This window comes from Trachemys scripta, chromosome 23 (genome assembly GCF_013100865.1).
Source record: "Trachemys scripta elegans isolate TJP31775 chromosome 23, CAS_Tse_1.0, whole genome shotgun sequence".
Lineage (NCBI taxonomy): Eukaryota > Metazoa > Chordata > Testudines > Emydidae > Trachemys > Trachemys scripta.
This window is the reverse complement of record NC_048320.1, coordinates 10542968-10570893: the sequence shown is the minus strand read 5'-3', so window position 1 is coordinate 10570893 and position 27926 is coordinate 10542968. Positions and strand designations below refer to the sequence as shown.

Below are 27926 nucleotides of genomic sequence, written 5' to 3'. Positions count from 1 at the left end.
CCATGGAGGAGAGAATATAGATATCCATCTATCTGTCTTTAGTCTCTGGGATATTTAAGCTTGTGTTTTGACTACTTGGTCTTTATTTTATTTTTGCTTTTAGATCCGACTAATAGGACAAGATCCAAATTGATAACAGAAAGTTTATTCAAGAATTGTTCAACAGACAACCCTTAAGCAAGGAAATAAAATAACTACTATAGAAACAAAGAAAGATCTCCAAAGAGGAGGGGTGACGTGGGAGGGGGATTAGCTATAGTTCTTCTAATTCAGGACTATACAATTACAGTCTGGTTCTGCTCTCATGCCTCCAGTAGAACTAATTACATTATTCATAAGTACGAGGGTAACATAAAACTACTGGTCTTTCTAAATTACAATAACTAAAATAAGCTTGTTGTACAATGACAAGGAAACACAATGTCCTTTATAACAAGTAAATACTAAAAAAGTACAATTTGATTCTTTTTCTCATATAAATACATGATGTTGGGGATAAATAATACAAAAAAAGGAAAAATATTTTAAACTGGCTATAACCAATAAATATATATGAATGTTCACCAGAACACACAGCTTTTGAAAGACGTCAGGATTGAGTGGACGAACGCCCTTCAAAGTTGTTTTATACCCATTCAATGTAAACTCTAAGTGCAACAAAGATGTCCAGACAAGAAAGCATTAGCAAATACCAAAGGTCCATTCACTTCTGCTTCTTTTGGAGGACATACCGTTTGTTCAAAAATACCCTGTTTTCACGTTAAGTCAAGAGAGAAGGAGGAACAAAATGTAGGATTTCTAAGTCTTAAGATTGCTTTTTTGTTCATGAACCCTAAAACAAAAAACATGTAACCGAATGGAGACTTCACTTCATAAGAGGCAAAGGTTAAAAATATCCAGACCTGTCAACTTTCTCTTCCTCTCTTTGGCCTCTTTAAAAAAAAAAATATAAAAATCAGCTTTGTTGCAGAAATGTATTTCCAGAACCTTTGCAACTCTTAAACCTATTTGGGGACTGTGTGAAGAGGAGGAGGAAGAAAGGTTATATTTCCAAATGTTGGCAGATACGTATATTTTCAGCTATGGGGTGGGAGGAGGAATTACTCAGCAAAAAAAGATGTTCTTCATCTCAAGAGTTAGACTGGAAAGGAAAAGGGAAGATTCTTTGGGGGGAGATTTGGAGGGTGTAGTTTTCTGTGAATCTGTTTAGATAAAAAAAATTATTTGTTATTAATAGGCCAATTGTATAGATTTGGTGGGTTGACAGTATGCTGCCATTATCAATGTCCGAGGAATCTTTGTACTTATTCATACCTTCTTGAAATATATCAGGTTGTTTTGGTTTTGTATCTTGCTAGATTTCCATAAAACTACCCCAAATATATTCAAAAGCATTTGTGTTGAAGCATTAGAAGGTATATCTATCTAGAGTTTAGATAGATATATGTGTATGGGGATAGATAGATAGATAAATAGATTAGATGAATCTTGCAAATAAATAGAATTAATCATCAGAAGTTGTGCCTAACGGGCTTAATAAAACCAGAAAAAGCCGAAAATGTCTCCACTTGAAGGGCTAACAAGACAGGCCACCAAACAAATATCTTAAGGGCTCAACACAAATGTTTCTGAACCAAATCCCACTACGGATTCACTACCCCACTCCAGTGCTCCACAACATCTTCACGAGTCTGTCCTCCCCTCCCCCCAACCCACCCTGCCCCCATCCTATCACAGGTGGGTGAGTTTGGGTGCCTCTTGGATTCGGCCCTGAGAAGAGGCGTGGTGCGTGGAAAGGTCTGTGTAGGTTGGGTGGGTCTCACATGGTCCATGGTGCTGGCTGGTTGGCATCTGTGGAGCCCCGTTGTAGTCCATGCTGGCAGACTGGTGGTGTGGCAGGTGATTGAGGCCGTAAAGGGAGGGGCCCGAAGCAGGCATAGAATCCACATAGCCGCTTCCAACATATACAGGGCTGCCTTGCATATTGGGAGTCCCATATGTGCTCCCATTGCCCTGTAATATGTGGGGATCGTACTCCGGCGCGGTGTTGGCATACTTCTGTTGCGAGGGGCACCCTTTGATGGGGTTTTGGTAGTTAGTTGACATGGTATAGGCATTCTGGTGGGGCTTATTGAAGGAAGGAGGCGATGGGTCATCGTAGTTACTAGTCATGGTGTGCAAGGCATTCATAAACCCTGCTGAAGATTGCATGGGTTGGGGCGGGCTGCCCGTTGGGGATGGCCCCCCCGAAGAAGACCCCATGCCTTTCGACTTCTGATCTTTTTTATACTTCATCCTCCGGTTCTGGAACCAGATCTTGATCTGCCTTTCGCTGAGATTGAGCAGATTGGCCATCTCCACTCGGCGGGGCCTGCAAAGGTAGCGGTTGAAGTGGAATTCCTTCTCCAGCTCCACCAGCTGCGCGCTGGTGTAGGCAGTGCGGGCTCGTTTGGAGGCAGAAGACCCTGGAGGGCTTCTCTCGCCGCTGCAGCTTTCTACCGGCCCGAAATGAAATAAAAGATAATTACTTACATGCAGAAATTGAATGCACCGGTTCCTAATAAATCCTGTAACAGGCACGCGGACTTCAACCCCCCCCTCCCCCACCACCCCTTTCACATTAGTCTGCACTCTATAATCATGTCATTTATTAAGAGTTCTGTTCTCCAATGCTGCCCCTGCTTTATGAAAATTTGATCATGTCACGCAGAAAAGGATTCCAGGGCCATTTATTTAGGAGTCGATTATTTTCAGCAGCTAATTTCGAGACAATAAAATTTGGCAGGGGGCAGTGTTTTGAAAAGCAAATTAATATAAACACGGGTGCCAGCGATGTGTGTATTGTGTTTTCATGTGTGTATATTTCATACTCACAGGCATAGGTGTGTGTTTTGTATAAATGCGGGTGTGTATTTAATATCCGTGATCACACGCACGCATAGCCACACATGTGGCCAGGTATGTTTGTGCCTTTAGTGTACATGCATATATATAATTGCACTTATAGAATATATATGCATATATAACACAAATACTATAATAAAACACACACACACACATATATATAAAATAAACAGACACGTGTGTATCTGTTTATGTGCATGTATGTACAACTATATACGATTATATTATATATAAGAGCAATTCCATGGTGTTCTTCTATCTATCTATCTATCTATCTAGCTAGCTAGCTATCTGTTAATCGATAAATAGATGGATAAGTAATATACTATGGAATTTCTTTAATATTGATAAATATGCTGCAATGGATATACATATTCATTTATTAGTAACTACATGCATTCAATGCTTCAGCCACTTTTAGCTATGTACAATTTCTTTGGTGCATTTTACTACAATATTATGGCATTTAAAATAAATAAATACAGCTAAATCTTCACAATGGGCCAAATCCGGTAGGCTTTATTCAGGCCAAACTCCCATTGAAATCACCAGGAGGTTTGCTTGAATAGAGATTGAATGGCTTGGCTACTCCAACAATAGTAGTATTTTCAATGCATGTATTTTTCCACTTTCAGACAAGAACATTCAGGCTGGTGGCTTCATTACCTCGCTGTTGAGGAAAGTGGTTGGTTACAAAAGCAGAACTTTATACCTGTGGTAGGGGAGCTGTTTTTCTGTTTGGAGTTTTGTCTCGATTCTTTCATCCAGGGGAAAATCTGTTTGGTGAGAGTTGCGTTTGAACTGAGATTTGATTTGCTGGGGGCAGTTTTACTGCTCCCTGACTGGCTATTGCTGTTGTTGGTGACAGAGTTTGGGGGTGGTGAGACAGGTGGGGCTTGATGATTCTCCCGGGGCAAACTTGGACGCATGCAGCTTCCATTCAGGTCTTTACTTTTTGCATGTGGGGCAGTGTTGCCCAGAGATTGGAGGGAGCAGGCAGACCTCTGGTAGTCATTCTCCACGTGAGAAGAAGGCTGGAAAGGCTGTTGAGGGCCATCATAACCAAACCCATTAGCACCCTGGTAGGAATAGCCTCCAAACAGCGTTGAACTGTCGTAGTATGTAGTTTTCTGCATCTCTGGGATTCCCAAAAAATATTTTTACCGACTACCAGGGTCTTGAGACCCTTACGGAAGAACATTGGCACCCCAAGGTCACGTGACAATCCGTTTCCAGTTGTCTATTGGAAGCTGACCTGAAAGGTTAGAAGAAACACACAATGATAGTGGCCTGGCTATGAATCCATCTTAGGTCGTGAAAAGCACATGACATGAATAGGGTCCTACAGAACAGGGCTAACAGATGCCTTGAACAGATTTGTCCTGTGTTCCTCCTCCCTAAGCTCATCAACTATTTTAAAGTTTATTTTTTAAGGTCAATGCATTTTTCTGAACAGCATTGCACCATGTATGTATAAATATGTCTAAGCACAGGTGATTTCATATGCATATATACGTATAAACGCACACACATTAATATAATAAGAACAAGAACACAGAATGGATCACTGCTAACCACAAACATGAACCGAATATAACTCATGCCTTTTTACCCCCATCATAATCCAGTCCATGCAATAAGCAGTTCCCAAGAATAAAAGAAAGAAGGTTATGATGTGCCCAGATACGAAAGTTTGGAGGATCAGATACTCTAGAGTTCTGTTGCTTTATGGTAGGACTGCTTCACGGAATGTTTGATTTTAAACCAAGAATGGCAAATAGTCTCTCTATTTTATCCAGGTAAGGGTTTCTTGACTCATTTAGCTTGTTTTGCTGCTTCCACAGTAACACACGTTGTCTTTGCAATTCTGGAGAAAATATTTTAAACAGATATTGGTCCATCCATTAAAAAAAACAAAAAAACACGTTTTTCCTTTGGCCTATTTGCCTATTGTGTTTAGGACACATACCTTTTCACTCCTCAGTCCCATTTCTTTAAAATCTTGAATCTGGAACTGCCATTGAAAAGAATTGCTTCCAAACCCAGTTTCATTGTGTTTTGGTTTGGTTTGTTTTCTTAAAAACAACAACAACAACAACCAATTTTGTCACCAGGCCATTTGGTTCTAGCTTTCTATCCCTTTGACTTTTCATCATTCCCCCCCGCCTTCTGTTTAGGTTTGCTTTCCAATCCAAGCCCAAAAGTTCCACAAAACCGGAAAAACCAGCCTTCAGTACCTCCTTTTGCCCAAAGCATGAACTTTCTGTACATGGGATGGGAGGGTAAAAAAACAAGAAGAATAGACACTGATCAGAAAATAATTTGGTGTCTGGGGATCAACCAAGCAGCAAACTTATTTTAAAAACCCGGTGGATTTTCCCCATTACTACTCACATTTTGCGAGGATGGATTTGTTTTGATATTTATATCCATTTTAAAATGTAATGTTCTCACTTTTAAAAATAAACTGTACGTAAATAAAGGCCAACGAGATGTTTTCAAATACTAAAGCTTTAACACAATGCACAGATATACAATAAATAATACTCCGATTTTTCCTCCCCCGACTTTTGTGTGTTTGTGGTTATGTCAAACTGCACTTCAGACAACATACTCTTCGCCAATATACACATGTAAGGTTGATTTAGCTTTTATACATCAACTCAGTCCCTTCTACATTCCCAAATCTGTGCGATAGCTTCCACGGAGATATATTATTTATTTATTTTGTCGACAAAGAGGCTGGAATAATTTTGCGGAGAATTATTGGAGGGAGTACTCGGGTTTTATTTCCTCGTCATGATAAATATTAAAAAGTATACTCCCCTACCCGAGCTGAAGAGCTGTGAATTAATTAACAACCAGTAGTACATTTATTATGAATAGGGTGGCTGAAATTGACTAGGAGTGCAAAGAGGTGGAAATCTCTCCCAGGCCTGTTTTACACGGCTTTCCTTCTTCTTCTTCTTTTTTAATCTTCTTTTTCTTCTTTTTTGTCTCTCTTTTAAATGCCCGAGAGACGTATCAAAAGCAGCTAAAAAGAACAGCGGTGATTTTCAAAAAATACATAAAATAATTGTATCGCCTTCTCTACCCAAAAAACGAAGCTAGCTGGTTTGGAGCTTCAACAGAAGAGATTTGCTTTTGTAGGTCATCTCTCAACGCATCACAAATGCCGGTCATTTATCTTCCCGAAGACGGCCGGAATCCTAATTATTTACTCCAAGGAATTGTGTTTTTTTTTTTAAATCTCAGGCAGAATAATAAATATTAGATTATATCATGTTCCAATTAACTATCGCCGGATCAACTCTGGTATGTTTCCCCACCTTCCAAGTTTCACTTTGCGAAGGATAACAACATTAAAGACACAACACCCTGCCTGGGAACTTTTACTGCGAAAGATTTAGAGGAGATTGAAAAAGAAAAAAAAACAGTGAATATCGAGATGGAGAAGGAAAAAGGATCTATGTCAAAAGGTTCCTAGGAAGATTGGGTGAGAGGATGGGAACAGATCTAAGCCTATTTATTTCCCTTTAAAGCGATTCCCTCCATGTTGGAAATCCTAAATTCACAACCTGCCTCTGTTTAGGAAGAAGAGCGGCTCATTTGTCCTCTCCCCCGCCTAAGGTATATTTCACAGACCAAGCAAAAGACAGAATAAACCCGTTTTTTAGTTTAAAATAAGCAAGCTATCGACATGGCCCTTAACAATGGGCTGGTGCTGAGAGGCACCTCAAATTCCAGCGACTGCCTTGCGGTGAATATGCCTGGAAAATAGAGACACATTCCTAAAATTTCCCTCCCCCCCCCCTCATCCCCCCCCAACCAGAACCCCCCAGTTGAAAAGCAGGGGGGAAAGAAAGGCCCCTGGATGAGGGCTGCAAAACACTCGCTGCGTGGAAGGAAGCTTAAAGCTTGTGAACTCTTCTTGAACCGAGATTGGAGTCATATGGTCATAAATCATTGGGACATAGACTCCGCCATTCACAAAGTGATAGCCTATTTGAGTCCAGCTTACCTTAGTCTCTGACGAGCAAAGCACAGGCAGACATAATATATTTTCACATCCAGCACCAAAGCAATCAATAAGCAAGGAATGCCACCCTCTTCCTTTAAAAAAATGTTAAAGGAATAGATAGATAGATAGAAGTGTGTGAGTGTGCGTGGAGGAAAAAAAAAGAGAAATCCAGTAATAAAGCCAAAGGAGGGGGACTAAACCAGTGTAGCTTTCGGTTACGTCTGCTCAAATTCTCTCTCTCCCTCTCTCTCTCCCTCTCTTCGTTTGGGGAAGAAGAAAAAAAAAGAAAGCAAGATGCTTTACAGCTTCCAAGATGTGTAGAAAAGCTCAGGGCTTTGAATGGACAAACCCTGAGATTCTAGTTGCCCTATAGACTGGTACGCCCTGCTCACTGATAACAATGGCCACGGCAGAGGGGAAGAAGGGAAGGAGGGAAAAAAAGGAAAGAAAGAAAAAGCTGAACGCGAAACCTTTAACTAGGCACGGCTTGGCTAGGATTAAAAATAATAATAGTAATAATAATGAGTCAGGGTAGAGAGGGGTGGGGGGTAGGGAAGCGGGGGGGGTTTGAAATAAAGCTAGGTGGTATTTAAAAAAATATAATCAAGATTTGCTTTGGAGCGCTGGGCAAAGCCAACAGCCTTCCAAACAGCGTCACTAGTGAAAAATTATGCTAATTGCAGACGTGGTGGACCGAGGCCTAGACAGAAAGATAGCAAAGCTTTCCTTTGATTCACGTGTTTAACAATTAGGTGTCAATTTATGTTAATAAACCCTTTCAACATAGTCATACTCCTCCCCCCCCCCACCCCCTCACAGTTAGAATCGTCTTTCTTTCAATAACCGCTGCATATATTTTGTCTCTCCCTCCAACCGGATTTGTCTCCTGTTAAGAGTCCCTAATATGAAATAATTATGAAATATACTTTTGGGGGGAGGGGTGGGGGAGAAAAGGGGGGTCAGATCAACCAGCCAGCCAGGGACTGATTTTTATTTTTTTTAAGGGAGTCGAGACCGGTGGGGGGAAGGGAGGTGGAGGGCGGGTGACAAAAGGACGAATCCGTTGTGTTGATGCAACTCAAAGCCTACAGCCGTGGGGAACTTTAATATTAAGTCTGCGTGTCAAAGTTCTCTGGCTGGTGGCTACATGATTCCCCACCTACTATAGGTTGGTGGAGGGGAGGAGGTGGAATTCGCACTTCTAAAGGGGACAGAGAGTAAAATCACATAGGAAAGGCAAATTCAGGGAGGGGGTTGAACTATAAAGATTTGTATTAATATGATGATGATGATGATGCCAGACGCTGCTGCCAGCGCTAGGCGAGAGTTATGACTCCTGGCGCGCGCACACTACCGCTGTTAGCGGAAACTTTCCCCGGTGCGTTTTGGTGAAGGTGCAGGGATACGGAAGCGTTGCAAAGGGAGCGTGGGAGGAAGACAGGGCAAAGAATTTAGGTGTCTGCACTTTTTTTTCCTTCTCCCCTGCTGTTATTGTTCCAGATTGCAATGATTTTTCTCGCCTTTAATTCTTGCCCACAAGCCCTTTGGGGTAAGTGCTGACTGGGGAATTTAACTGTAGCCCGCGAAGGAAAGGCGTGGACACAAAAGCTCTTTGGATCCCGCTTGGAAGGTGTGTCCACTGGTGCTGTTTGCATCACTCTTCCGCACCTTTTGATGAGTGTCCATTGAAAATAAAGAGTTTACTTTTGCAACCTCTTACTTTCGGGATGTGTCTGGTGGGAAAGACTTGCAAGGTGCTGGCTAGAGACTTACTAGGGGGCATAAAGAACAGGAGTACTTGTGGCATAGTGTTTCCACCTACTGCTTTAACATCAGTTTTCAAACCTGTGTCGTGAGGGGGTTCCACCGTGTAATTGAAATATCGTCTCATTTTTCACCGAGATTGTTTTTCCTTCTGACTTTTTATGAACTACTTGGACACACATCTTCAACTACAGGTGATGGAGGAACACCAGGGTTACAGAGCGGCATGGAGGAGACACGAATAAGATTCATGGATTATTGTTTTTAAAAGACCCTTGCAATACTCAATAGATTTTCGCAAATGGGACCTCAAGGGCTTGTGATCGAATATTTAGACTATCAGAGGTACCGTGGACTCTGCAAAGAACTTTTCTGAAATACCAACTTTGTGTTCTTTTTTAAATGACTGGAGAATTAAAAAAATCATAAAAACATAGCTGCATTTCTACACACTGAGTGTCTTGTAAGTAGATATTAGGTTCCATATCACCTTGTATTTCCGCTTATACTTGTTGTGTTGTTTTTAAAAGTGACTGTATTAGCCCAAATTGTGCAGTCCTGGTCATTTTAGACGTCCCTTCAAAGGGAATACAGAAAATATTTTCCATTTAAAATGTCCACCCAAAATTATAACCATAAATCACAAAGTTTAAAGACAAGCCAGTAGCAAAACGAAGACACTTCACAGAAAAGTTAAGGCAAGAATCGTCCTTATAAATGTAGTGGAAGGAAAACAAGTTGTCTCTTTAAAAAAAATAGTGGTTTCTGGTTCTAAGATGTTTATTTTTTAACGACCAGGCATCATGTTTAATAACACTCACCAATTCTCCGTTGTCTGGTCCAGCACAAATGAAACAGCGCAGCAGTTTGAGAAAGAAAGAGAACTGTAAAACAGAAAAGTTGACAAAACTTCCATCACAACGGCATGGGAAATCGGACTTATCATACAGAGAACTCTTCCAGTGGTAATGGTGGGAAAACGTTTCTAATGGACAAAAATTAAATAAAAAAAAATCTGAGGTATTTTCTCAACAATGTAACTAAAGATGACATTTCATCAGAGTTTTAGCATTTTCCGAAAGTTGTTTATACACACACACACACACACACACACACAAGTACCATCAAGATGATCATGCAGACATGCAGATAAGTATTTTTTAAAAATAATTGGACTCATATATATGGTTCTCAAACATTTGGATATCACTTGCTCATTGGAAATGGTCTATGAAGGAAATTATTTATCAGTTGTATCTATTCAAGCTTTGCATTAGAAGAGTTATCAGTAGAAATTATCTGTAGTAAAATGCAACCGTGAATTGAATTGGTGAATTTTGGTTTTAAATAAAGAATAATAATAATAAAAAAAACCGTGAGCTGTTTTGCAATCCATCATTTACCTCCTTTTATTGTTTTTAGTTAAAGGCGGTTGGTAATTCCGGGTTAAGTGCATTTTAAAAATGAAATGTATCGTGTTAATTAGGTAAAGCGGTAGGAAAGCTTTGTGGAAACCGCCAGGCGATTTTACTGGAAGACAACGAAAGCTTAAATATTTACAGCTCATCTTTTCCTATGTAGCCAATTTGCTCACAGTCTTGAATGATCCCCATAAAAAAAAGTAGATGTTTTATGTTATATGTAGGTAACAGTTACACAAAAGTTATTCGATAAAAGGATTAACGACACCAACTTAAACCTCTTTAAAACTACACGGAGATTTATCACTGAAACCTTGACACGATTTGATTCAGAAAGAAAGAGGGGGGAAAATCTCATTTAAAATTATTTTCGTTTTGGGAAACATTCACTCGCTTTAATAATCTTGTTTCCGTTCTGTCTGTTGATGTTATTAATCTCAAATCAAATGTTCTTCCCGCACCCTACCCTTTCTGTGACAACATTCCTGGAACATAAATCACACATCAGACTGACCTCTCTCTGGTCTGCGGCCTATACTCATAATTTATGATGATGATGATGATGATTACACACACACACATTTTAATACACAACATTGGCTATATTCCATTTACATCACAGCCTTACCGGGTTAACTTGGGTTTTTAATTCCCTCTGTAGATTATAAATAAAGATAAAGAAAACCCCACCGCCCTTGATGTGGTATGAACCCCAGCGCACCAAATATGTCTCTATAAAAGTTCCCCCACATTAGGGCCTGGAAGAAAGGGGGAGTGGAGGTGGGGGCTGAACAAAAGGAGGTGGAGAGAGGCGGAAAGTAGCATTTATTTGGCGTGACTAGAGAAGGCAGGGGAAAATAGAAACAAAATAAATAAAGGCTCCGAGAAAGATGGTCAGTGACGCCAGCAAAAGGGGTTTTTGCTACATTTGGAGGGATCCGGATTAAAAATAAAATCATTACCCTCCACTCCTCCCCTCTTTCCCTCACTGCCAACAATAGGCTCATGCATTATGTATCATTATTAAAAGATATTAGTGGTGAATTATGGGTATTTTCAAATTAGGCACTACACTCTTAATAGGAACATTTATCTTTCTCGATAGATAGCTAGATAGTGGGGTGTGTATGGGGGTAGATAGATAGCTAGATAGTGGGGTGTGTATGGGGATAGATAGATAGATAGATAAGCAAGCGTGCAAGACTGGTCACTATCCACTTCCGCTTCCTTTTATTTACTTTGTAACAGTTAGGATGTCAGTATCCGAATTATGGAGGCCAACCCATCTCCTCTCATAAAACGGTGAGGGGTAGGAATGCTAAAATTGAGGAGGGATGAATTAGGGAGACTCGAAAAAGTCTCTCTCTCTCTCTCTCTCTCTCTCTCTCTCTCACACACACACACACACACACACACACACACACACACACACACACACACACACACACACACACTCTCTCTCTCTAAACAGAAGCCAGCTCCGGATAAGAAATCAAAATGAAACGGAGTGTGCGGTGTCTTTGAGAGATTAGCTCTCTTTCTCTCCATGACCTTTGCTTACAAGAGTCATAACTCACCGGGTTAATGATCAACCAGCGGAAGTGCTTTTGAATTACCTCCTAAATACAAAACAACAACAAAACCCGGGCTCCCACTATTCCTGGCTGCTTTTTTCACCCCCTGAAGCCCTCTCCTCTTCTATAAATTCTCTGGTCGCCAAAAGTCTTTCGTCCACACATGTTGCTATACTGTCATTTGTTCCCCTTTAGGAGTGGGGGAAGGGTTAGGGTACCAGAGCGCTGTAAATAGTTATTTAGGAAGCCAGTGACCAGCGAGACTAGATTGGACAGGAGCCCTCCCCACATACACCCCCCCCTTTCTAAATGCCAAAATAATGACTTGAATTATGCGCTCACGTGACTGGTAGACGTCAACCTTTTACCCATTTTATACAGAATTGTTAAATGAACTTCCCCCCACCCAGCGTCCCCCCCCCTTCCAGTGAATTCTCTAAACTTAGTTGCCAGCAGTCGCTTTCTTTTTCCCCACCTCCTCAGTCATTCCCCTCAGATATTTGGTTTTGATTTTGTTTTGTTGCTGTTGGTTGTTGTTGTTGTTCGGTCCTCTAAGCAGAGGAGGAAAACGGAGGTGCGAAGTCTTTGCCAAAACCACAAGCTTGCAAAGTCTCAGCTCCCGAGCCAAATGCCAGAAGAGGTGGAAGGAACTAGGGGGGAAAGAAAGAAAGAAAGAGGATGGCTGAAGGAAGAGGATTGCTCCGCTCCGAGCAACAGCAGCAGAAATCTCCGAAGACCTCCGCTTTGAATCTGCTGCTGCTAACCTGCTCCTGCACTTTACTAGAGAGAGACACTGTGGGCTGGGGTGGCGGCTGGAGCAGTTAACCACCCACGCTCCCTCTTTTAACCGAGTGGATTTACAGTTAAAGCTTTTCTCGACCCCTGGGAAGAGGACGCGTGTTCCATTGCGGTAGATTCACCACTGGCTGCCCGCATGATCTGCTGCTTATGGGCTATCCAGATTTCACGTCACTTAAAAAAAAATCTGGAGGGAAAATAAGGATATATATTTTTTTCCCTCTCGAAAGGATTCCTGGATAGCATCCAATATCTATTGACTTGGCAGTTTCTGTTATAAAATGAAGGCATTCCGTTACTTTATAGCTATATTCCTCTGAATAATAATAATAATAATAATAATAATATAATTAATAAAGAGTGATGCGGGGCGGGGGATGGGTGGGAAGGAGGGATGCACAAGGGATCCATTTTACCTGCCTTCATTTGATGTCACATACAGATAGGTAACAATTTCTGAAGGAGGAATGTCAGAGAGAGAGAGAGAGAGTTATGTTCAGGAATCAGATTTCTGGTTCTCTACGTGTTTGTATAGTGTGTTGTCTAACTAGATACGATGAGAATACATTCTCGTTTTGCAATCTCATGTTATAATGTTTTTATTGCATACTACAAATGCACTACATAAATACACTGACTTGTATAGCATACTATAGATGTTATATAATTAGATACAATGAGAACATATTTTCATTGTACATTCTCATTGCATAGTGTATTTATTATATACTACAAATACACTATATAAGCACACATAGTAGACACATAGCATGTACATGTACACATTAACATACATATATATGGATGTACACACATAGCATGACCAAAGACCCATATAGATATCTCAATCGATCACTGGCTGTGCTAAAATACTGTAATATTGTAAGGGTCTTTGGTCTATCATATTCATCAGCATATCAAAAGGCTAGCACCCATAACAGTCTCTTAGTGCAGTAAATAGTTAATTTTTAATTAGAGGAGAAAGAATTCGGAACGACAATGCTTAACAGGGTTTCAATGTCGTTATTGTGGGAGATACTTAGATGGAACCGGCGCTGTAGATTCTAGTTCTATTTTAAAATCTACTCTCGCTCATGCATGCTTAGCAATGAAATGAGTACAAACACTTGTAATTTGGAATGCAACGATGTCACTCCCAGTGATGTTTAGCACCAATGTAAGGCCATTGGATCTGGCTATAATCTCTCTCTCTCTCTCTCTCTCTCTCTCTCTCTCACACACACACACACACACACACACACACACACACTATCCAGACAAAACCATACTTTAAGGACGGCTCTCTGAAGAAACCCATTTCCCTTCTGAGGGACCCTCAAACGAGAATAATCCGACCGGTGGTGTTTCTGTGGCTGAAAATTGCCCCGATGACTCATTAAGATTTGATCCTTACAAAAGCAAGAAAAATAAGGCCCCCCAAATTTGTAATGAGTTTGTCGCGAGAGTGGTGGCGGGAATGAAATCCAAATCAGCAGATACAGTCGCCCCAATACATCTATTTCAACTACAGCGAGAGAGTTGGAATTTCAAAAAATCGGCCATTAATATCAATTTACTTCAATGAAAACTTTGGTTCTTCATGAAGTTGATGATTTATGATCAAATCAATTAAATTACAGTCATTTAGGGCCTTGTGGTTCCCCTCAGATTTTATTCGCCAACAGACCACGCGCTTGGTAAAAAAAAAAAAAAACATTTCAAGTTTAGCTGGAGGCGAGTAAAGATAATTCTGGAACTGAGGAAATTTAATGCAAAGCAATTTTCAGCAAAAAATCAGGCGCTTGTGTAGCTCTCTGCCAATATACACCAGTTTGCCTCGGGAAATATTAGACATTGAATCTAAACTTTTCCGGTTTTACAATGTACGGGGGCATTTTTATAGCTAACAAATTGTCCCAGGAACTGAGTTTTTATCAAAGTACAAAAGGACACAAACAAAAACCAGCCACATTGAACAGGGAGCACATTTTTTAAAAAATGAATTTCAAATTTAATCCGATTTGTCTTCCTGTCTTCCACATAAACTTCGTTTTGTTGCAACTCCCTCCTAAAATACACATCGGACCTTAACAAAGAGACCAATTCTTCCGACTGCTAGCCCCAGAATGAATGATGAAACAGCACTAGTAAATATTGTGTCATATATTCCAACATGAATCATTTTCTTTTCCCGCCCCTCCTTTCCAAATGGAGGTCATTGAAGAAATTACATTTCAAAAATAAATCTTTATTATGGATTCTCCAAAACCCCGAACAGATTGGGAACTCCTTTCATGGTCTGAAAACATTTTAACTATTCTTATATAAAAGGCTGAAGCCAGCCCACCAAAATAAATTGGTCAGCTAACGGGAAAAACAAGTAAACTAACCAGATGTTTGTTAATCACATCTGGCAAATAAAAGCAGAATTTGAGGGGCGTGGGGAGGGAATCCACTATCCGCATAGTGGAATTTTTAGAAGACATGGGCTTCCAGGAAAAGACTTGTAATTAGGAGCTGCTCCAAGTAAACAAAACTTCTGAGGGTCATAAATCATGCTCACATACATTCTTCAGTTTAACACCCCTCTTTTCCAGAGCAGCGTTTGTAGTTTCTTTTTCAAACAGCGGAGAGGTGCTAATGCTTTAACAAATGTGTCCCAGGGAAACCAAGCTGGGAAACACGAACTTTAAAGAAAGCTTCTGTATCCCGTCTAGGTATGAACCACGCACGATAATTTATATATATATATATATATATATTTGCTCATCTTCTACTTCCCTGGCTATGTTTCCGAGAGATCAGTCTTAAATTGATACTAGGGAAAGTCAGCTATAGTTCACGTTGACCAATGGAGAAGTCTCTAACCTGTCAAAGCTTTGGGAGCGATTAATTATATCTCAGAGCGCTGGAATTCATAGAGTACGGAAAGGCAAAGTTGCATCAATTTTCCCCCCCTCTTTACCTCTTACCTGTGTTAGTTCGCCCACCAAAGAATTCAGGAAGAAGGAGAGAAGGGGGGAAATCGACTGCTGCAAGTATCTGAACTGAAGCAAGCAAATTAAAGAGAAGAAAATAAACTACTTTATTGTACCCCAGTGGATCTTGCTGACAGCTTTGTCGGACGGATTTCTCTCCCTTCCTCCCCCCTTCCCTCCCCCCCCCCCCAGATGCTTTGATTTTTGGACTCACTCTTTTCGAACGGAATTGCCTTGACTGAAGAAAAACCTTCCAAAACCGCGTTAAGTGTGTCGCAAGGACGCAGACCCCTTTCCAGGATGCCCAGAGATACTGGGAGGGGTGGGGGAGTGCGGGTCGTGTACTTATTTTCCCCGCTGAAGGGGGAAAAAAAATCCCTGGCACTTCCCTGAAAAGCTATTTCTCTTTATAAAGACTTAAAATGTTGCAAGACGGGCATAATACTGAGTGACAAGAGGTGCCGGAGAGAGGAGAACCAAATGGATTCTGGTTTTAGAGGCCAGTAGGAATTGGCCAGTCTTCAATGTCAAGATTCAAAATTGATTCCATATGTCTCGACATACACACACACACACAGACACACAAAAAGTTAAGCAATACATTCGGCATTTAAAAAAAAATAGAGATGTGTCATTGCGATCCTTTTAAATATTTGTGAATTGCAACTTAGCCTGCCAACTTTTCAGTTTAATCACAGAGACTGCGAAGTAATAGGAGTCAATGGACATGATCCTGTAACTTATTTTTAACCTGACCTTAAATTGAAGCGTGAACAAAAATCTGTCTGAAGGATGAGAAGGGTAAGATTTGCCAAAGTGTGTGTGTGGGGGGGGGGAGGGGAATTCTCCCTACCGATTGTTTTGTGTTGTTTTAAAATCATGGAGATTCTGAGCCTGCCATCACTGAAGTCCTATTGACCTAATGGAATCACTCCCGTGGACCGAATGGGAAAACATCCATTGACTTCAGTGGGGTTTGGATCCGGCTTTTGGGGATCACTGAATGTTGATGTGTTACGGCTATTGAGAATGGAAAGGCCTGGGTTGATTTTCAGGAAAGGACAAAAGTTGCCTATTAAAATGTCATGACACAGCTGGCCACTTGACTGGCCAGAGTCTTCCTTCAGAAACTGCTGGCTGAGAGCTGGCAACTCCTACTGGTGCAATTGGGCTTGGAGAGAATGTAACCCTGGTTTTTGGTCGCTTTCTCTTCCGAGCGCTATAGATACTTCTGCCAATAAGGGCTGACGTCTTGGATTTAACCCAAAATATGAAATGAAAATTCCTTATTTAACCCCTCTCTGTCTTTAAACAAAAAAGGAATCAACCCCTTCTGATTTATGGCTCTGGTTTACTGAAATAGCACCTGATTTGGTTTATCGCAGGCAAGTGTTGAAATGTGGTTATTAGCCCCTCCAAAAAAAAAAAAAAAAAAAAAAAAAAAACCACCCGGAACTTCAAAGGACACCATCATTATATCCAACCTTTTGCCTAGTTAACAGAAAGCAAAGGGCTCCTTTCCCTTTGTCTTTTCTCGAAATAAATCTCGTTCCAATCCCTTTTTAAACAGAAATGTATCAGCTGAGTTGCACTGGAGTGCGCTATGGTGATCGGCAGTTTTTAAGGCCTGTATAGCAAATACTTATTTCGGACATTAATTGCTTCCCCCCCCCCCCACGCTTGTATGTTTGTTTGTTTGTTGTTTCTTTTTCTTCCTTTAGACAATACGATTTGTTAAAATAATTCATTCGCTTTGACAGGACTACTGTTATCGGTGTGGCTGCCAGTTATTTTAACAAACAATGGTCATCTTGTATTTACAATGTAGTATCAATCTCTTTTTAAATCCTTTTGTTTTTAAATGACCAACCGGAATAAATGTATGACCCATGAATGATTCCTGAATCTTACGTATTTTTAAACAGAAAATGGACAATGTATAAGGAATACGAGTTATAATACTGCATACTGGAAATACATTGTTCATATATTGAGACCCCATCTATTGAGTCTACAGGCTTATGTATTGACTGCAGGTATTACCCTGTTCTGTATTACCTACTGGCCTCCTTATATAGCAGTTTCAAAGAGTCCTATCCTTCCATAATTCTTTAATCTTACATAACACTCTTTTACAGCCTGCAATAAATTTTGAACTAAGGTGCTGTTGGACTTATATTTTCCACCTTAATAGCTGCCTCTCTAAGAAAGGAATGGTGTGTGTATATGTATGGGAGGGTGGGTGTGATGGGGGGAGAAGTGCTTCCTTTGGAGATGGTATATGATAAAGTAAATATTGATTCTTCATGTTGGTGGATCAAACTTTTCTGAAACGGTAGTCGGCAAGAAGAACTGGCTGTTGCAAAGAAATGAACGAAACCATAATAACCTGAACTATTTTAATGACAAGATCAATAGCTCATCAAGTATTTTGAATATTGTTCAGATCATTTATAACTATAACACAAGGAAGAATATTCCGCCGGCTGCTTTCTGATGTATTCAGTTTAACTGAGTTAATAAAGAAATATCGCAATATATAAATAAATAAATAAATAAATTAAATAAATAAAAATGAACGATCTACACATAGTTTTAGTCCATCGGAGAGAGCTAATCAGCGAAGTTATATTACCTAATCGATAAATAAACCAATAATGAACACAAATGAGAAAATATGTGTGATTTAATGAGGTAGGTATGGCAGGGAGTTACAAAGATCATGGGTGGGTAAGAGGAGTTTTGGCTGTTATTGTTTGACCAACCAAAGGGAACAATGAGAAGTCCTTTGGTTGCCCAAATCTGGACGAAACGAAACCCTTTTCATTGTATTACGTCATCCGATGCTACAGAATCGGTAGCCATCGGAGGGACAGAGAGAGAAAAAACACAGAGTCTATTTATTGAGAAGGTTCCAAGCAGAATGAAACCGTTCTTGGTAAACATCAGCTTGATACAACGGTGGCAAATTTCTAGTAGGAGAAAGAAAGAAAGAAAGAAAGAAAGAAAGAAGTGTGAAACTTTCGCCTTGTTTATTTAAACAGCTCATTGATAAAAATCTAAGTCTTTGACTTGAAGTGTAGAAGCCAATAAGATCTCAGGCAGCATTACCAATAAGATTAGATCCTATAGCTAGGTTTATCTCAAGCCAAAAATTTTTCATCAGATAAATCACAATTCTGTGCTACCTCCCCTTTCAATAGAAACCAGCTAGAAAGGCAAGGCAGACATGTAGGTGTTATCTGAAATAGGCATCTTTCCCTCCTCCCCCACCTTAAATCAAAAGGCTAGAGATAGAGATATCAGTAATGGATTTGGAGAGTACATGATGCCAGGTGAATGGGAAAATGGGATTCATTATAGCCAAGGGTGTCAAAAGCACACATGTTTGCCACCTTGTCCGATTCAACATCCTGCAGAAAACGAAGCTCTTCCTGACATCTGACTTATTTAAGGGGGACGTTTGCACAATGGCGTTTGGAACCAGAACCGAATAACACCCCTCCTATTGATTAATCCCTCTGTTTTATGCGACTAATGCATGGGGCTGGACGATAGAGTTATGTGTGGTGCACTGTCTGAAGCTTTAATGACAGCAAAGGAGCTGTAATAATAACCTTAATGAAAGCGAAATTAATATTTTCGCTCCTTCCAACTCCGTAACTACAGGAGCCTTCCTCAGCGGGCTAATTTTTCATGCTCAGGATCTCAAACCTAAAAAACAAGTGGTCAAAATCAATTGGAAGCCAACGATTTAAATTAATATATGCCTGACAAAGAATGATGTTGCATTCCTGGCTTATTCACCGTCCCTGGATCTCCCTTAATATTTAATGAAAGTCGCTGAGTTGCTCTAATTTTACTACACAAAGGTTTACCCTAGCAGACAGAGTTAAATATCACCCCTCATGATGGTGTTAAACTTGGCTCACGGGGGCTAAAGGGAGTGCAGAAAATGTGGTTGGATTCACTTTTGAGAATCCGGTGTGAACATTTAATCTTCAGCTCTGTTGTCAGTTTTACTGACTCCTTGCATGTTACATCTAAAAATGCTATTTCCCGCTTCCTCCTTCCCTTTCAACACTCACGGTTTTAACCTATTTGGTCAAGTTTTAAAATGGAAATTCTAAGTGGTTGACTTCTGACCTTCCCTTTCCTATCAAGGATGCAAATTCTCAGTCTTTGTACACTTTTGCTTTTTAAACAGGTAACATTATGTCTTTCACCCATCAACTCTGCTCTTTAGGAGAATAATCTGCTCCCCAAAGTCTTAACTTTACCGCGCTGCCTCAATTGGTTGAAAGGGATTTACTTTATTATATTTCATATATATTCTGTATATCAAGTGCCAGTGAAAAGCGAATATCTGTTGGCAGCCTATGCCTATCTTAATTTCTTGAGGACGTAGGGCCAACTTCTGCTCTCACGTACACTAGTTTTATATCCGTGTAACTCCATTGACCTCGATAGGTTTACTTCTAATTTGCACCAGTCTAAATCACAGAAATCAGGCTCTTCGTTCCTAACGAAATGTCCTTTGTTATCTAAACTTCTGAAACTTTTATCCTAAGGACATTATTTACCTACCTACCCATCATAGCAAGATCTTGCAGCAAGGAAGCGATGCAAACTATTTCCTCTTTGCATAAAGAGAATAACGAATTATTTGGGGATGAATTCACTTCCTTTTTGTTAACAGTCTTTGGGAATTATAAATGGGTCAAATGCTCAGGTTTCGGAACGAAACCCACAACACTGATCCATTACCTTAGAACCCGTGTAGTTAGTTTGGAAGACAAGGAAGCTCACCTATTGTTCTGTCCTCCATTGACAAAGTCACTTCATTCTCTGCTTGTGATCAAACGCTATCCCTATTTAAGAGGCAGCCGTACATTTTGACTCCCTGAAGCAATTTGATTTTCATTTTCAAATTTAGTTATTTATCTGAATTTTTTTTTCTGATCAGCTGGCATACAATGGGACACATCCAGCCTTAAAAATCAAACAAACAAAATAACCCAACCCAACCCAAAATAAATAAAAAAGCCCCAAACAAACATAAACACACCTCAACAACCTGTGTTTATAGTGCAATAAAGTCCTTATTAGAGAGGGAGAGGGGACAAGATGGTGAAAAATGAGGAATAGCTGGTAAAGTGATGCTTCAATACAAGACTCCTAGCTGTAATTTTGATATTAAGGTCGTGGTCTTTTACTAGGTTTATATGCCAATGAGGCGTTCCCGGTTTACCAAATTTATACAAATCTCTCCTTAATTGGTAATCACAGATGCTGTAATTTAAGACCCCCAGCTATAGAGCGTTCATATTAGCCGCTGATCTATTACTGCAAATCGTCTGAAATAATCAACTCCAGGGAGTGGGGCAGAGAGAAATTCTCGCTCTAAAATATCATCGCTTGCACATCATTTTCACTTGAGAAATGATTTATCTTGGACACCGCCATAAACAACACAACTCTCTCACAAACACACACACACACACAATGGCAGCCGCACTGCTGCTGACATGCTTATTGCAATAAATCAAGAAAGGGGGTTTAAAAAAGAGAGAGGGAGAGAGAAAGGTTTTGAGGAGAGAGAGGGAGAGAGAGAGAGAGAAGGGAATATTCCTAAAAATATCAATGAAATGCCTCGATGGGTATTAACACACATACCACCATGTGAAGAGAAATGGGAGGAAATGAAGACGGCTATTTGTCACATTTTACGACAATAACATTAATAACAAACAATAAATTTACATGGACATATAGACACGCTAGGAATTGGGAAGACCCTGCTACTCACAACAATCCAACCCTCGGCGTGGCTTCTTTCTTCCTGAGAATTGTTTTATTGCAGACTTTTCTCTCTCTCTCTCTCTCCCTCTCTCTCTTTTCCCCCCCTCTGCTATAGGCTTGTTTTTTAAAGGACAGTTGAATTTCACGTCAGACACAAGGAGACCATGTCTGCGATGTTCCTGACGAATACATATCTATTCTGCAACCTCTGCATTAATTATTTAATGAATCACGTGATCTGGAAGGGGGGAAGGGGGTCTCTCAGTTTCATACTCAAAGGACCACTGTGACCTTCCACTGGAACAGTGTTCCCCCCCCCCAAAAAAAATAAGTTTAGAATTGAATGTAACATTCTAGATCTACAGAGATACTCTGGCTACCTACTTATTTCTATAAACACATATGCATACTTACAGAGGCGTGTGAACGTGGGATGAGTGTATGCACAGCACACTATACTGTAATGTACATACGTCTGTTAAAGGACGCAACGTTAGGGTGTCCACCCCCACTCCCCTCGAAGTTTAGAATATTTAAACACTTTCCCCAAACCCTGATGCCTCTTTGCCCTGCTAGACACATAATGCTTTTCTCCCTGACATTTTATTACAACCTTCCACTGAGTAGAACAACTGTTTTAGGCTCCAAAGCCCTCTGAGGATATTTATGCTCATGGATCCAGATTTAAAAAAAAAAAAAAAAGAATTTCCCATTAGGATACAGGGCCAGAGCGTGTGGTTTCTGCTGTTATTGTTTTGTGAGTCTTTACTGCATGTATGAAGCCCGTTTTGGCTCTGAGCTGAGATGCCCCAAAACGGACTCCTGCGAAAGGCTGGCCAACAAAGGAAGCTGCTTATAGTGAATGTACAAGGAGCTGCCTATGGAACAAATACCAAGTAGGCAAATGCCTCACTGACACACAACAATGTGCACACGTCTGTATGTATCAACATACTTACATATGTTTACATAAACACAGGCACACGCATGTACAGACTTAGCCATGGCACTGGTTTCCTTTCAGCCCTACAAGGAATCTAAGATTTTTTTTTACAAATCTAGCGTAGGTGTGCCGCATCCTTATTTTTCAGGTGCTAAGGATGACTGTCTCACGTCCTCAAACAATAGAACGGATACAATGCATAAGGAGCCACCGAAGATCAAACAATAGGACGGTGTGAGACCTCTAGTAACAAACCAGGTGGAATGCGTTTGAATAGAAAGCTCTATTTTTGCAAGCCTCGGAATACCTATAAACATAGATAAAATAAAGATAAGCATGGATGTTTAGCGAGAGTTGTCCGGAGTTTAATAATCCACTCTCTAGGAAAGCAGCTACCTGAAAGAGCACATTTTTAAACCTGATTAATAAAAGGTTAGAACATTCATACCCAACGTTCAATCCAGGCAACATTTTGAAGTGGCTGTGACAGAGGAAAGGGCTGTTTAAAGCTTGGGGAAATGAATACTGAAGCCAATTACCCGAGAAAGTATTCTTGTTTTCAAAGCACAGACCTTATTGTGCGAAATTGCTTTAAAAAAAATAATAAAACCTTCGTCTAAAAATTCTGGGTGAAGGTATAATACCGAGAGGGGGTAACTCAGAAAATGAAAAGTGAATTTATTCAGGGTTTTTTTAAAAAAATCCTTTCTGTGACATTGTATGGTGATAGAGGAGCTGTTACCTAATAAAGCAAGCTTCCTTTATCCGTTGAATTAGATGATTTTTTCAATTTGGGACATTATCAGAATAGGAGGGGGTAAATGGAAAAGCCACACATTTTCCTTCAGTAAAGCCCTTTTTTAAAAAAGCACTCTGTCCCGTATCCGAATTTTGCTTGTCAACCTCTCCCCCTCCCTCCCCGCCGCCCCAAAATAAGCAAACGAAAAAGAAAAAAACCCGGTTGCATTTTTTTTTAAGAAGAGCAATTTTCGCTGAAAGTTCAAAGAATGGGAACTGCGGCCATAAACAGCGCCCTCCGCCTCCGAGGGGCGATCATCAAAGCGGCTTTCTTTCGAGAGATAAAATGAACGTTTATATAGTGAGAAGGGGAGATTGATTTACGAATTTAAACACGCCGTTTTTATTGGAGATCATAAATCTGTCAGGGGGAAGGTGTTCACGCTGAGAAACTCCCAAACTGTTCTCCCCAGCGAGATCCTCACTCAGAGAGGAGCATTTGAAGGAAACCGAACACGGCAACAAGGTGTCGATACACCTATAATATAGAAATATTCCGGGTGTGTGTTTGAAAGTATTTTTATATTATACAGAGACAATCTCGCGCGTTAGATATATATATATATATTGCTCTGGCTTCCAAATAAATAAATCTCAGATCGTAGTGGCAATTAGACAAGCTATTCCAGTTGGTTTGATGCAATACACTTTTGGTCCGGCTTCGGTTTCAGGACGCAGGCGAAGCGAACAAAGAAGTGCATGGGACAGAAAGGGCATGTCCCAAGGAGACACCTTTCAGACTCATGCTGATTAAAAATATTTACATTCTTCCATCAGGAACTAGGTCGGAGGAGTAAAAACCTCAGAGCAATGACTCGAGACATCAGGTATCAGAGGGGTAGCCGTGTTAGTCTGAATCTGTAAAAAGCAACAGAGGGTCCTGTGGCACCTTTAAGACCAACAGAAGTGTTGGGAGCATAAGCTTTCGTGGGTAAGAACCTCACTTCTTTAAAGGTGCTTCGAGACATCAGGTGTCATATAGAGATCTAAACGGAGACTCCAAAAGACACCCGGGCTCTCTATGGCTGGGTCTCTGGCTTTAATACAGCGAGGTCGGGAGACGGCTACCAAATGTCTGACGGAGCACGTCACTCCAAAAGGAGTGGTTCATCCTTCGCCCGTTTAGAATGTCTCATACCCCCGGAGTGGCTGTGTAAACGCCGTGTCAATATAAGTGTTGGTCGCTACCAGGACTAAGGGCCGTCGCGAGATCCAGGAGAAGGCCACAATTTTAAAAGGAGCGAGGTGGCTTCAACAACATGCACTGATAAACACCCTTACCGCCTGCCCTCCTGTAGCCCCCCTCCCCTCCCAACCACCACCATCAAAAAGAAATCCTTGGCTGCAAAAGCAAATATCACACCCCTTTAGCAGATACAGACGAGCTGTGAAGGGCTTTTGAGAGTGTTGTGGGCTAGGAGCAAGGGCGGGGGGGGGAGAGGAGACCCTTCGAAACAAAGGATTTTCTGGAAAGGAGAAGATAGCTGAGGTTTGAGGGAAAAGTGAGAGGCGTTTGGCTGGGGTAATGTAGGGGTCCTTTTTTGAAAGCCCTACTGAGAGGTAACAAAACAAAACAAACCCAAGTGGCCGAGCCAGCCCAAAGATCTTTCCCCTTGCACTGATCGCAAGCTTCCCGACTCTAAAAAAATCAGCTGCCCTTTGTCTGTTACACTGAAGACCCTCGGTGCTTTGAGTTGAAACCCAAAGCCAAGAAGATAAACAATGCATCGTGACCAGATTTGAATATAGAATGACTAAGACACTAAAAGCCAACCAAACACACACACACAGAATCCGATCGTCCTGGGACGCCTTTCATCTGCATTCCCCGCGATGGCCCAGCAATGGCAACATTAAGAAACAACCATGAACACGAGTGGTTTAAAAGATTCTTTCCGGAGGTGCAAAGTTTGCCTTAGCCCTGTCCAGTTCGACGCTGGAAATGTTACACAGCACAATGTCCAGTCTTGGAAAGGTCAAGGGGTTTGAGAGGTCAGTCCTTGGCTATAATACACAGCTAATCGGTTAGAAAACGTGTCCTCTGGGTGAACCCTATACGCGATCTGTGCTCGGCAGCTCAGAATTTTGCCTCAATTTATTTGTTTATTTTGCCTTTCAATTCAGTCTCCCCAGTAAAATGCAGAAAGTCTTGAAACGTACAGCAATCAGACAAGCCCGGCTCACCCAAACACAGTCTATAAAGGCCAACACTTTCCACAAAACAACTCTTCTAACCAGAAACGAGAAACCCCAAAGTCTGATTTGGCTAAAGGAGTCGAACACTGTTATTCCTCAAAGGAACATCTGACACACTAAAAAAGAAATCATCTAGCAGATTGATCTTGCCATAGTCACACGTGACGTTTGTACAAAGCCTTTTAACTTCGGTTTCAACGCTTCAAGAAGGCAAAATAGAACATGGAGGAATATAATTTGAAAGAGCAAAACTGCCTTGGTCACAAAAAGGCTAATTTCTTAGCTATCCGCTTTTCCTCTGTATTCCATTAGATAGAAGAGTTATCCTAGCAAAGCCAAGCTGTATAGGATTCACACCATAAAATGGAAAAATACGGGTTTTTAGCCATCCCCTTTATATGTAATCTGTTTGATATCTTTCTTTTCTCTCTCCCCCTCAGACAAAGTAAAATGAGGAAACCGAGGAAAATCCCGTAAAAGATTCATGTCCCCCCCTCCAAAAAAAACTTACTCTTGAAAAGAGGCAATAAAACGATCAAAAATGCATGTCAAGCAGTCGGTTCTTTTACCTTGTGCATTCCCACATCCTTTTTCCAACGCCCCATAGACGGTATTCATGGTTTGAGTGGATTCTTCCCAAGTGAGAGTTGTTGTTTGTTTCGTTTTGTTTTCCAAAAAAAAAAAAAAAAAAGTTTTCAACTTTATGATCCAGATTTTTTTATTGTTATTATTCCCCTTGAAGATTTTTGTAGGACTCCGGGTACTTTTTTCCCAACAGACGGTCTGCGGAGATTTGCTGTTGAATAACAATGGGGAAAGGATAAGTATTTAAAGAAAAGAAGTGATTAATGATTTTCTGTATAATTCTCGCATTTTTCTTGGCTTCTGTCTGCTTATAATGGCTGTGAACTTTTAGGTCCTATAGAAATCTTCTTTTCTCCCCCTTCAATTCTATTCATACTTTCCAGCTTTGATTTTGTTCTATAGAAGTTGCATTCCTAACAGCATATGCTTTTTAAGAACTGTTTTGGTACCCTTAAGAGCATAGCTTCTATCTGAAAATTGCATCGCCTTTACATAGGAAGCAGATCAAAGGGGGAAAAAATCAGCCATCAAAATAAATGCAAGTCCCCACCACCCCTCGTCGAAATAAAAACTCTGAAGGTTTGCTCTTTTTGCCTTTAAAGGGGCAAAAGTTAATCAAATACATACACAACTCCATTTTTCCAACACAAGACGTGTAGCGGCTCTGAATCACATGACCATATAAATATTTCTTACAAACTGTTACAAAGTCAATAGAATAAAAGACGTAATGGACGATTTATTGAGGTGGGGGAGGAAGGGACAAGTTTTGAACGCAGTTTATTTGCCAGGTCTAAGTTAAATTGCTAAGTACCCTAAGAACACAAATAGCCATTCTTCCACTTTAAATGTTCCAAGCCAAGTCTTTGTTCTTAATAATGTTGTGGGGTATTTTAATCATTACTTAGAGAAATTAATAAAATCTCATAAATAAGCGAAAACCATTTTCTTATAGGGAATGATTCAGAACATTATGATTTTCTTTGTATGGTCTAGAGGCCTCCTTCCCCCAACCCCACCCCCTTTAAAAAAATTGTAACTTAGAACTGGAATGTTATTTCGCCCTGAACAGTATTTTCGATACTTTCTATGAGCAAGAAAATGAAAATTAATACAAGAGCTGTGGCTCACAAAAGAAGCCATTTGTCTTCTTGATTATCTATTTGCTTGTCAGGGTTTGAGCTATGGCAGTAGCCAGCTCCTTTGTAATATAAAAATACACAGAAAACCTGCAAACACCGAGAAACATCTGTGCAAAAATTATACTCATTAATGCATTAAATACCTTGGAGAAGGAGATTTTTTAAAATGAAGTAGCCTCTCCTGAGGAATACACTGCTGTTTTAATTCCTTAATACAATGTAGCGCTTTAATGACCAACACTGCTGAAACCAGTTTGTGAACATATCATGCAACCATATTAATATGTGCTTAGAATAAATAAATCACAATATTTAAGGCTGAGCAGTATTTAAGGCTGAGATACCCTATAGTCAAACATATTTTGTTTTCATTAGCGAGGTGTAATTGACAGAAATCCTTATAAAACTAACACATTTTCCATTAAAAAAAAACACTTATTTTTTTTTAAACACACACGGTTGATAGTCACAACGAAACTTTTATTTCTAGTCGCTTTAATTCGGCTATGTACAAGTTATCATGAATATCACAAAGAACAATAGGAGGTAATTCAAATGAACAACTGGAAGGGGGACCCAAGATCCCCAAAGTTCTTTGAAATCACATCAGCTCGGAATGTCAAGTACTATAGAACATGGAAAGGAAAAAAAAATCTGTAGGAAGTTCATAACCCCTTTTCCATCAAGAAAGAAGGGGATCCCCACCTTCCATTTTTTATTCATATGCTCAGTACAAAAATGGACTGAATCTTAGTGGAGAAGCAAAGAACCCTCCCTCCCCACACCGCCTTTGACGAAGGTTTAAATTCAGGTGGCATTATTTGATCATCAAGTTTCTAAACTAAATACGTTCCCCCCCCCTCCAGATTTACAAGTGAGGTAATTAACCTGCTGGACTCAAAAATGGCCGGGGGTTTCTTACAGAAGTCTCCATTATGTTGGTCTCCTTCCCAACCCCCCACTCCAGATTTCACTCGGTTTGTTTTAAATTGTGCCAGTC

At 40.4% G+C, this 27926-nt stretch overlaps 1 protein-coding gene across 2 annotated transcripts; it reads right to left on the bottom strand.

The window, feature by feature from the left end:
* Positions 1-125: 125 nt before the first annotated feature.
* HOXB3 (homeobox B3) lies at positions 126-25868 on the bottom strand. 2 transcript variants are annotated; one of them, XM_034756017.1, is made up of 3 exons: positions 25769-25868; positions 3617-4159; positions 126-2495 (listed from the first exon to the last, which is right to left on the bottom strand). In XM_034756017.1, the coding sequence occupies exons 2-3, from the start codon at positions 4038-4040 to the stop codon at positions 1732-1734; spliced, it is 1188 nt and encodes a 395-aa protein (XP_034611908.1). In that variant the 5' UTR covers positions 4041-4159; positions 25769-25868; the 3' UTR covers positions 126-1731. The 2 variants fall into 2 exon arrangements, with proteins under 2 accessions (XP_034611908.1, XP_034611909.1); XM_034756018.1 differs by lacking the exon at positions 25769-25868 and adding an exon at positions 6926-7402.
* Positions 25869-27926: the final 2058 nt, after the last annotated feature.

Excerpts from the sequence above, each read along its gene's own strand:
- HOXB3 (XM_034756017.1), bottom strand. The coding sequence starts at position 4,040 with ATGCAGAAAACTACATACTACGACAGTTCAACGCTGTTTGGAGGCTAT. Across the intron at positions 2,496-3,616 it reads AAACAGCTCCCCTACCACAG|AAAGCTGCAGCGGCGAGAGA; the intron begins GTATAAAGTTCT and ends TCGGGCCGGTAG.